Genomic DNA, 10,714 nt, shown 5'->3' on the forward strand with positions numbered 1-10,714 from the left:
AGCAGATTAAGAGGTACTACAACCAAAGGGTGAAAGCTCGGAGTTTCCTACTTGACGATCTAGTCCTTCAATGAGCAAGTAGTAGCAACCCCCAAAATTCTAACAAATTGTCGCCAACTTGGGAAGGCCCATATCAGGTTACCGAGACCCTCAGCCCCGAAGCATACTGGCTCGAGACTATGGACAACACTCCTATAAAAAATACTTGGAATATTCAGAACTTAAGGAAATTTTATCAGTAATGGGATACCCTCAAAGATGTTGGAGCTACATATTTTCTAAATAAAATCTCATTATGTTTTTTTTTTTTTTAGGTGTGCAGATTTTCTCCTGCAGAATATTGTTGTGACAACCCATATAAAAAAAATGAGAGAACAAAAGGCAAAAGGGGAGGAAGCGTCCCCCCCCCCCCCCCCCCCGACCTTAGAAGTCTCAAAAGGGATTTCTAAATCCTTTGCCTCTGCCAAAGATAACAAGGACTAAGAAAAATCAATGGGTCAGATGTGGTCTTAGGGGACCACCCCTAATAAAAAGGAAAGAAAAGCTAAGAGGGGTGAAAACGTCCCCAAAAAAGCCGAGCTAAGGAGCCTCGGAAAAGACTCCTAAGCCCTCACCTCCATATAGAAATAATAAGGGTTGAAAATAAAATGGGGATAGATGTGACCCCAGGGGACCACTCCTAATAAAAAGGAAATCAAGGAGAAAAATACCCTCCGTCTCACCAACATGAGAGTCACGGTAGGGGCAAAAGGAATCAGATAAGAGAGACTACCCAGCTCTAACTACCATAAAATCATATCCTTAATGTGCTTCATTCAACAAAAGGATAAGGGTCTAGATATGAAGTACAACTCGAGCTCAAAACAAATATATATATATATATACGAGATAAACCTAGAAGCTATGTTTCTTCTTCAGACTCCTCTGAATCGATGGCGGAGGCTTAGGAAGACGAGGCTTGGCTGAGCTCAGCGATCACGTCATCTATGGATTTAACAGGGGAAAAGTCAAAGTCGGGGCAGGCCTTCTACACTTCCTCCTTGCAGCGAAGGAAGTCTCTCTTTCAAACACCTTGTAGCTCTCGCCTGATATATCCTTTCACCTCAGGGAGCTGGGTGGGGTCAGCATATTTCTCTTCTAGCTCCTGGAGGCACGCTTGAAAGCGTTCCAACTTTTCCTCCATAACATGGCGGTTAATTTCGAGCTCCTATAGACATGCCTCCAGCTCCACTACTCGCTGGTGTTGAGCCCTCAATTCCCTATCCCTTTACTCTATGGTCTTATAGCAGTCAGCGAGGGCAGTATCCAACTCAATCATCTTTTAAGAGTTCCTCGTCATTCGCCTCTACAGCTCATTTTGAGTGACAATACTCTGTATCCAAATAGCAAAAAGTTAGAATATTGGAGCAAAAGGTTTCCGTGTTAAGGGGTCGAGAGACTAACCTGAACTAAGCCCTAACAATAACAAACCTCCAGAGTCTCCAAAGTTAGATCCGCAGCCCCCTCCATGTTCGCTGGAGTCAGTAGGCCCTGGATAAGCTGGTCGTCGCCCAAGCCTCACTACTATAATCTGACTCATGGACAGTCCAGTTCAGCCAGTGAAGAGCCCGGGCGGAGATGGAGGTCTCCTCCTCTGTCTGGATCATATTAGAAAGGTGCTCAGTATCTTGGGAGCCCCAGGCCTCGAGTCTGGGAAAAGGCGTAGCAGAGCGGGACCCAAAAGTCTTCGATTTCTTATGCCAAGGTGGGAGACGAGAGTCTTTGTTATGCCTCTTCGCATTCTTCTTGGCCTGTTTAGCCTCTTTAGCTACTTGCTTATCAGTCCCCCATAACTTAGCATCGTCAATCATCTTAGCTAAAAAGCATGAGAAACAAAATGGGTGTTAGGATGAGGAAGCATACATAAATTAGAGACGTGAAGCGAAACAAGAGGATTGAAAAAATCAACCTAAGGGGATGTCGGCTGCTCGGCAAGGGTACCGGCACACGCCCCCAAGAAAAAGAGTTTTCTCATTAATTAACCTTATGGTGCTTACGTATTCCAGACCCATCAAAAGCTTAACATCCCTTCTCTCTAATGGGGATATTTCGCGTAGGAGACTCGTAAAGAGAGATCGACGCCAAGCGGAGGGCACACCCATAGAAATAGAGGAAGAACCCATTACAAAAAAATGGTTTTTCTAGCCCTTCAAGAAAGAAAGGTTATCTACAAGGAACTTACAACCAGAGAAGGCCATGAAAAAATAGCGAAATTCGGACTTGTCAACGCATACAAGGTGGAACAATTTCAAGAAGAGTTCTGCCTTAGGGACGATACATTTTCCCTGACAACATATAAGAAAGGCAACTAAGCTCCTCCACCCATTGGGTACTAGTTGAGAGAGACATAACCCTACGAGGCGAAAGATCTCAGCTAGGTTATCTTTAAATGGAAATCAGCACTCGGCTTCAAGAGATGTCTCATAGATAGCCAATCCACCAGGAGAATATTAATGGGCTCTAAAATTGGAAGATGCAACATACCAAAAGCTCTTGATAGGGAGGTGATATTTCTTAATGAGTTCAGAGATCTCGTCATTGGTTAAGGTAGAATGAGTATGAGTTAGGTCATGAGGGAGACTACTACAATCAGCCTTTAACTCCATATCAATGTCATTATCAGAAGAGAAAGTATTAGGATGGAGCCGTGAGATCTCGGCATCTCTTATTCGCATGTCAGACTGAGAAGAGGAAGAGCTAGTGGGCTAGAAGAGCCCGAACTATTCTTGTCTGAGTTGCTAAAAGAGGTTAAGAGGACTGACTTACCAAAGCGACGAGACATGGGGAAGAGAGACGACGAAAAAACCACAAAAATAAAATAAAAGAGGTATGAGAATACTGACTGGTTAGAAGAATTTCAGGGATGAAAGGAAAAATGCACAGGAAAGCGCTTAAGGAAAGAGTCGGTTCATCCTCTGTTGAACTTGAAGACACCGTCCGGAGTCTCTCGTACCCCGTGAAGAGCCTGCACATAAAGACAAACCAATTAGAGGCAGAAGAGGTCAAAAGATCTCAAAGAGGTATTTAAAAAAAAAAAGGGTCGTATCAGCCGAGTCCCTCAACGCTCAGCAGAGGCCAGTTATGCCGAAAGGCGCGCCCACGCAACAGAGGCCAACAATGTCGCGGCGCATGGCCTCAACCAGCGCACGGTCGGGACCAGTGGTCTCAACAAAAAAAAAAATGAAAAAAATGAAGGAATGAGTCTCTATTGCCTCTTGCTTTACTCCAAAAAGAACACTTAAAATGAGAGAACCATATCCATTCCCTTTTTATAGAAGTTTATAGGAGGCATAAGAAAATTGAGAGGACTTTGGATAGGTTAGGAAACGAACTCAATATCTGAGATAGCTAACCCTATTTTTTGAAGAACCTTTTTTGTAGAAGAGCAAAAAATTAAAGACGACTACTCCTTCAGCTGTCTGAGTGCTTCACCAAGGAGTGAAAAGGCAAGTGATGAGGGAATATTTTACATAAGAGCGAATTTACTCCGCTATCCCCGGAGACTATCATCAATTTGGGAACACGTGTGCTAGGAGAAGCTAGTATGCAATCATCATGTGTCTATCCCAATGAACGCCACATGTCATCCGAATCTCCATCCCAGATTTGAATTAGACGAAAGAGACCTGATCAACCGAGAATATCTCCAATATCCCATTTCATAGGTTATCTTATCTTTTTGAATTAAACCTTACGTTATCTATAAATAGAGGTCAATCTCTACAGGTATCAGAAATCTAATTATTGAGTGACTTTCTATTTTAAGTATTTTTTTCTACTGACTTGAACGTTCGACTCCTCTCGAGTAAATAAACCCCACCCTTGCAAGTACTTGATTTGAGATAGATCTCAATAATCATCAATATCTTTTAAGTTAATGCTTCCAGTGTCAATTAAACTTGCTATTTTATAATAAGGGGTGCCATATAGTAAGTGAGATATCCCTTTGCCTTTTTATCTGTTGTAATTAGATGAATTAAAATCCCTCAATTTTTATTCATTTTTAATTAATTATTTTCAAATCATTTAACATTATAAAATAAATCAATAAATTCCTTTTATTTACTTATTTTATTCATTGTGGCACCTTAATCATTTAGTAAATCAGAATCAGAATTTTATAGAAACAATTAAATAATTTTATTAATTTATCTTTTACAATTTAAATTACCCTAAATTTTCAAAATTTTACAAATATCCAAAATGTACTTTTAATATCTCTCTCTCTCTCTCCATCACTCTCAAGTCTCAAAGCTGGCAACGCCGCCTCGCTCGATTTCAATCCAATTGATCAAAAACTTGTGTTTTTGCAACCTAACCTTTTAAAAGGAATTAAAAGGAAATATTATTCTTGTTCTACCCGTTTGCCCCCACAGCATAGCACGGATGATTTTCAAAATAACAAACTACACTCAAAGATACAGGTTCGAGTCATAATAGTCGCAGTGTAAAAATTTCACCCTTCTATAGAAGTAACTCTTTATAAACACCATGCACTGTGACTCTTACTTTGAGGACCGCCGTATACCGTAATTAACCTCTCCCACGTGTGAGAGACAGTGTGTGAACCCTTAAGATAAAGGATTTTACTTTTTGCACCGAAAGAATTAAAAGAAAAGAAAAGAGATGAAAGAGAGAAAGAAAGATAAAAGGAGAAGAAAATGATGTACCAACATCCAGTCAGAGTCAGCACAAGTCAGTCCATCGCCATGCCCCTATTTCATCTTCGCCCATTTCTCTCTACCCTCTCTCTTACTTCCACCAGCAATTCAACCATGAAGCCCATCATCATCGCAACAACAATGGGGGCCATTACTAATTAAACCTCACCCTTGTCGCTAATGGCCGGATTATGCCAACAAGTTATCACCCATGGTGATAAAAGTTAGCCCAAAATAAACTGGCCTTTTCAGCAGGATGGGTGAGACATGAAGGGGAGACCAAACATAATAGAGATGGTGAGATCAGCACCACCACCACCTCCCTCGTAATTCTAAAGAATCATCTCTTTCATATCACACGGTAAACACTTAGTTGTTGAGAGAGAGCATCAGAAAACATCATTTTTTTTCCAGCAATTACACAAACAATACGAAAAGAGAGGGAGAAATATGCAACAACCAAAACCAAATAAGGGAAAACAAAGAAAGGGCAACCGGCATGGGCATGCACGGCTCAGACTCATTCGTTTGTTGATCATAGATCAATCAATAATCTTCTCCATCTTCTTCATCATCCACACCTTCGGCACCAACTTCTTCATAATCCTTCTCGAGAGCAGCTAAATCCTCCCGGGCCTCAGAGAACTCCCCTTCTTCCATGCCTTCTCCAACATACCAGTGAACAAACGCCCTCTTAGCATACATGAGATCAAATTTGTGATCAATGCGGGAGAACACCTCTGCTACTGCTGTGTTGTTGCTGATCATGCACACTGCTCGCTGTACCTTGGCAAGATCGCCTCCTGGTACCACTGATGGCGGCTGGTAGTTTATACCGCATTTAAAGCCAGTTGGACACCTGCAATTTGCAAATAAGAAAACATTATACATCATGCATGGCTTAGACACAGAACGCACCATTGGAATCAAGAATTCATTTTGCTTACCAGTCAACAAACTGTACCGTCCGTTTAGTCTTGATCGTGGCCACAGCAGCATTAACATCCTTGGGAACAACATCTCCACGGTACATTAAGCAGCAGGCCATATATTTCCCATGCCTTGGATCACATTTTGCCATCATGCTTGAGGGTTCAAAGACAGCATTTGTAATCTCAGGTACCGAGAGCTGTTCATGGTATGCTTTAGCCGCTGAAATTACAGGTGCATAGGATGAAAGCATGAAATGAATTCGGGGGTATGGCACAAGGTTAGTCTGGAATTCAGTAATGTCCACATTGATGGCCCCATCAAACCGTAAGGATGTTGTCAAAGATGATATTATTTGGGAAATCAGTCGGTTCAAATTGGTATAAGTTGGCCTTTCAATGTCTAGAGATCTCCGGCAGATATCATATATGGCTTCATTGTCCAAAAGCACAGAAACATCAGTGTGCTCAAGTAGGGAATGTGTAGAAAGAACACTGTTATAAGGCTCCACAACTGCAGTTGAGACCTGCAACAAACAGGAAATTAGCTACAGCCATAACTACAGGAAGAACACAAGTATGATTAAGGCAGCTTTTACTTGAGGGAAAAAAAACGAAAAGACAGCCTTTGGGCAGAAATCTTGATACACAAGTTCGACAAAGCTGAGTAATCGCTCTCCAGGTGGCAAATATCTCCACAGTTTACACATAAAGTTAATAAGATATTATATTTCAACTATATATTAATTAGTATTATTCTAGTTTTATGTTGGTTCATGGATTAAGACTCCAAACTTGTCAACTAAAGCCAATATTAATGCTGGGACACAATTACTAAAACACACATACTAATGCTTGAATAAAGGATTTGGCATTGGCAAGTTAAACAACTGTAGGTTACCTGAGGAGAAGGATAAATGGTAAAACCCAGCTTTGATTTCTTCCCATAATCTACCGATAGGCGTTCCAGTAACAAGGACCCCAAACCAGAACCAGTGCCGCCACCAACAGCACTGAACACCAAAAATCCTTGCAAACCAGTGCAGTTGTCAGCCAACTTCCTCACTCGATCAAGGCACAGATCAACTATCTCTTTCCCCACTGCATAGAACCAAAATCAGGTCAACTCATAAAACAAATACGTTCAAGTGCTGGTTCCTGACTTTCCAGACAACGAAGATTACCTGTATAATGCCCTCTTGCAAAATTGTTAGCAGCATCTTCCTTGCCAGAAATAAGCTGTTCAGGATGGAAAAGCTGGCGGTAAGACCCTGTCCTGACTTCATCAATGACAGTTGGTTCCAGGTCCACAAATATAGCTCTGGGAACATGTTTGCCTGCACCCGTCTCACTAAAGAAGGTATTAAAAGCATCGTGTGCAATACCCACTGTTGAGTCACTGCAAATATATGACAAATTTTGTAAGGAGCTCATATAAATTCAGAACAAAAGAAAAACCTCCAAAAAAAATAAAAGAACAAGGTAAAATAGAGACAAGAAATACTAAACTGCAACAATGGATCAGAACATGGAAAACAAACGGACAGGGTAAATTCACATATCACAAAATTATGTTAAATAGAGGATTCAACAAAACGTAGATATTTATTAGAATCATGTAGGTCAGCAGTTTTATAGAGTGACCAGTAAAGGTAATTGCCATTGCCTGCAATAACTCTACAGATTTACATCAACAAATAATAAATTGGTCAACAAACAATAAAGCAAACAATAAATTGGCATTCTTTATAATCCGAAAGGGTAATTGAATCGAACAGAATTATGCCGCATACCGCATGAAGCAACCAGAGAGAGAGAGAGAGAGAGAGAGAGAGTCAGCTAGATGAAACTAGATATGAAATAATAGCAGTTCCAGACCCATGAAACCGTCGGAATCACTCCAAATTGGAGCCCAATTTGGATCTACAACAGCCAAGAAATTACAAACACGAAAGTACAAGAAACGAACAAAAACAAATAAAAACCTAGAAAAAACGAACCAGGGAACACAAAAACGAGAAAGAAATAGACAAGTTGCCGGATCAAGAAGATAAGACAACTAAAGCAAAGAAAAAGAGCACGACTCCGCCAGTAGAAGATCCATTTCTCAATTCTGCACCCCGGACCCCCCATTTTCTACGGGTTAAACAGCCGAAAAATACATTCAAGCCACCTAAACACAAACATCCATGCCATTACAATATAAATATAGAGAGAGGGGAGGAGAGGCAGAAGAAGAGAGAGTAGGAGATATACCTAGGCATCATGCCATCGGGCTGAATTCCATGTTCGAGGCAATATAACTCCCAACATGAATTGCCGACCTGAATTCCTGCTTGCCCTATGTGTATGCTGATGATCTCTCTCATCTGCTTAGAATTTTGATCTTTCGATCGAATAGCAGAAATCAAAGTTGAGATGAGAGAGAGTCAAAAAGAAACCCTAATTTCTCAGATCCCTCTCTCTCTCTGTATGTGTATGTGTGTGTGAAGGAAGGAGTTCCCGACCCGTAGAAAGAGAAAAAGCTAAAAGAGCTCTTATATATATATAACGCAAGGAAAAGGACAATGGCCCGCCATCTATTCTATATTTCTTCAGCCACTGCCCACACACACACGCACTCTCTCTCTATATTTCGGTTTCTCTTTGTATATAATTATTAATAATTAAGAAATTTATTTATTTACAAGAAAAAAAAAAGAAAGAAAGAAAAAAAAAATAATAATAAAGGAAGGTGTAGAAGAGAAGAAGAAAATGGAATTGGATGGAAGCTTGAGGTCCGTTTGACGCCAGCCTTTCCGTGGGTCCCACCCACCAGCTCATCCACACCATCACCATGTGCCCATTTGCCGCCTGCCTGTCTGTCTGTCCAATTACCATTCTGCCCTTCTAGTTTTCTTAAATAGTTTTTATTAATTAATTAATTATACCTACCAAAAAAAAAAAAAAGGAAGGAAGATTTCACTTTGTAAAGTGGGTGTGTGTACATAAATTATTATGCTAAATTAATAGAAACACATAATAATGAATAGAGAAGAGTAGAGAGTAGAGTTGGGCAATTATTATTATTATTGTATTAATTAATAAAACAAAATGCAATGCAATGCATGGGTAGGCTGTCTGCTTCCCCAGAATTTTTGTCACATGCAAATCCAGATAAGAGACCCTTGTCCTTCCTTGCCTGCTTCTTCGACCCCACCCTGCCCCTCTCTCCCTATATCTCATCTCTCTAACTCTTGCCTCTTCTTAATTACGCTAATTAAAGTTGTAACACAGATCAATTTTTAAATGAAATTCAAAGTTCAAACTCAATTTTTTTTTATAATCATTGCTATTTTTTATTATTATCGCTTGAACACAACAATAAATTTATTTATTAAAAATATTATTATCAAACCATTTAAACTCTACAAGAAAGAGAACGATTAAAGAGTGTAAAATAATTCCTGCAAAAAATTTTCGATGCTAAAATTAGAAACTAAATTTTATTGAAAAGTTGAATGCAGTATTAAAATCAATATCAGATGCGTACTCTTTTAGAATGAGGGCTCATCTATTTATAGAGAAGCATGGGACCTTATGAGAAGTATCATTGGAGTTATCTTGTTTACACTTTATTCAGGATCTTTCCCAAAAAAGAAAAATTTATATGACAAGTTTTTGGATATTATAGTCTCCTAAAACTTGGTTACCCTCTCCAAGAGACTGTCGTGTCTCTTGATTTCTTTTAGCCTCCAAGAGACCATGTCTCCCAAAGGCATTTCATATATTTGGGAAACATTCAAAGTCTTCTGGATATTGTTGTTGCTAGACTACAACAATTAAAATTTGTTTGTTTAGGGAAAATTCAACTAGTAGTCGATAGTTGTTGTTGTCGTAATACAAAAATTGAAACTTATTTATTTTGGGGAAGCTCAACATAAAGTTGGTAGGTTTAGGTGGAAGAACAGAGTCTACTTGGAAGAGGTCCTCTGGAAGGGTCTTCAAGTATCTAAAGTTGTGGAAGGGTCTTTCGTGGGAACTGCATAAGGGTTTTTTGAAGAAATCATTGAGAGAGCTTTGGTTCTTTTGATTTACAAGGAAGAAGACAGTTAAAAGGCATGTAACACCCCGTTTTTTCAAGGCGTTAGATAACGTAAGATTTCGAGAATATATTTTTTTTCCAACATAAATTCCACACAAATCTTCCCAACAATCTCGTTATACCTTCTCAGCATACCAAAGTAAGAATCAATAAGCTAAGACAGGTAAATAATCATAAATGCGGAAGCTAGATCGAAATCTTAAACGGTACATAACCGAACCATTTTATTTATAACATGAAAATCGTACTATCGTCAAACATGACATCATCAAGATATATATCATAATCAAAAGACATGCCACGAACCACCTACTAATCGTCGTCACTCCTCGGCAATCCCTTTCTCTTTCGCACCGCTGTTTTCACCTGAAATGTTTGAATATTTCAGGAAAAAAGTTCAAATAAGATACTGAATCATCTAAGTAAGAGTTCAAAACATTTTCATAAATGTATGCAAGACTATGAACAAACTGACATATCCCCTGATATGCCCAAACTCAAGAGAATCCCACACAACACTTAACCCTAATTAGGGAAAATGCAATCTCTCTAAATGCAACACAACCAAATCGACACATTGGTACAACACAGTCCTAGTTTAAGAGGTCAACATCAACGCCTCTACCTGACACAACGGAAAACCATCGTTACCACTTCCAACACGGAATTGTCAACATCAATTCAAGAACCCAAGGAATCACCCCACAATCATGTCAAGGATTACGTTTTTCTTCAAAAGATTTTGGATCACGTCAACACAAACCCCTGGCCACAAAATGATCAACACTATCCCTGGGAATCCACGTCTACCTCGGAAACAACGCTATCGCTCAAAGGCCCCAGGGTGGTGTCCACTCGCAGCCCCGCCACTTAAGCCGATCCAGGGTGGCGTTCACTCTCAACCCCGTCACTTGTCGACCCCCAGGATTGTGTCTACTCTCAGCCCTCGTCCCAAGTGGGCATTAATCCTTTGCACACTTCCCTAGTGCTATCACTCAAGT

At 39.9% G+C, this 10,714-nt stretch overlaps 1 protein-coding gene across 1 annotated transcript; it reads right to left on the reverse strand.

Moving 5' to 3' along the window:
• Positions 1–5,030: 5,030 nt before the first annotated feature.
• LOC127805776 (tubulin alpha-5 chain) lies at positions 5,031–8,154 on the reverse strand. Its single transcript, XM_052342550.1, has 5 exons — positions 7,886–8,154; positions 6,814–7,028; positions 6,531–6,730; positions 5,648–6,156; positions 5,031–5,559 (listed from the first exon to the last, which is right to left on the reverse strand). The coding sequence occupies exons 1-5, from the start codon at positions 7,996–7,998 to the stop codon at positions 5,247–5,249; spliced, it is 1,350 nt and encodes a 449-aa protein (XP_052198510.1). The 5' UTR covers positions 7,999–8,154; the 3' UTR covers positions 5,031–5,246.
• Positions 8,155–10,714: the final 2,560 nt, after the last annotated feature.

This window comes from Diospyros lotus, chromosome 1 (assembly GCF_014633365.1).
Source record: "Diospyros lotus cultivar Yz01 chromosome 1, ASM1463336v1, whole genome shotgun sequence".
Classification (NCBI taxonomy): Eukaryota; Viridiplantae; Streptophyta; class Magnoliopsida; order Ericales; family Ebenaceae; genus Diospyros; species Diospyros lotus.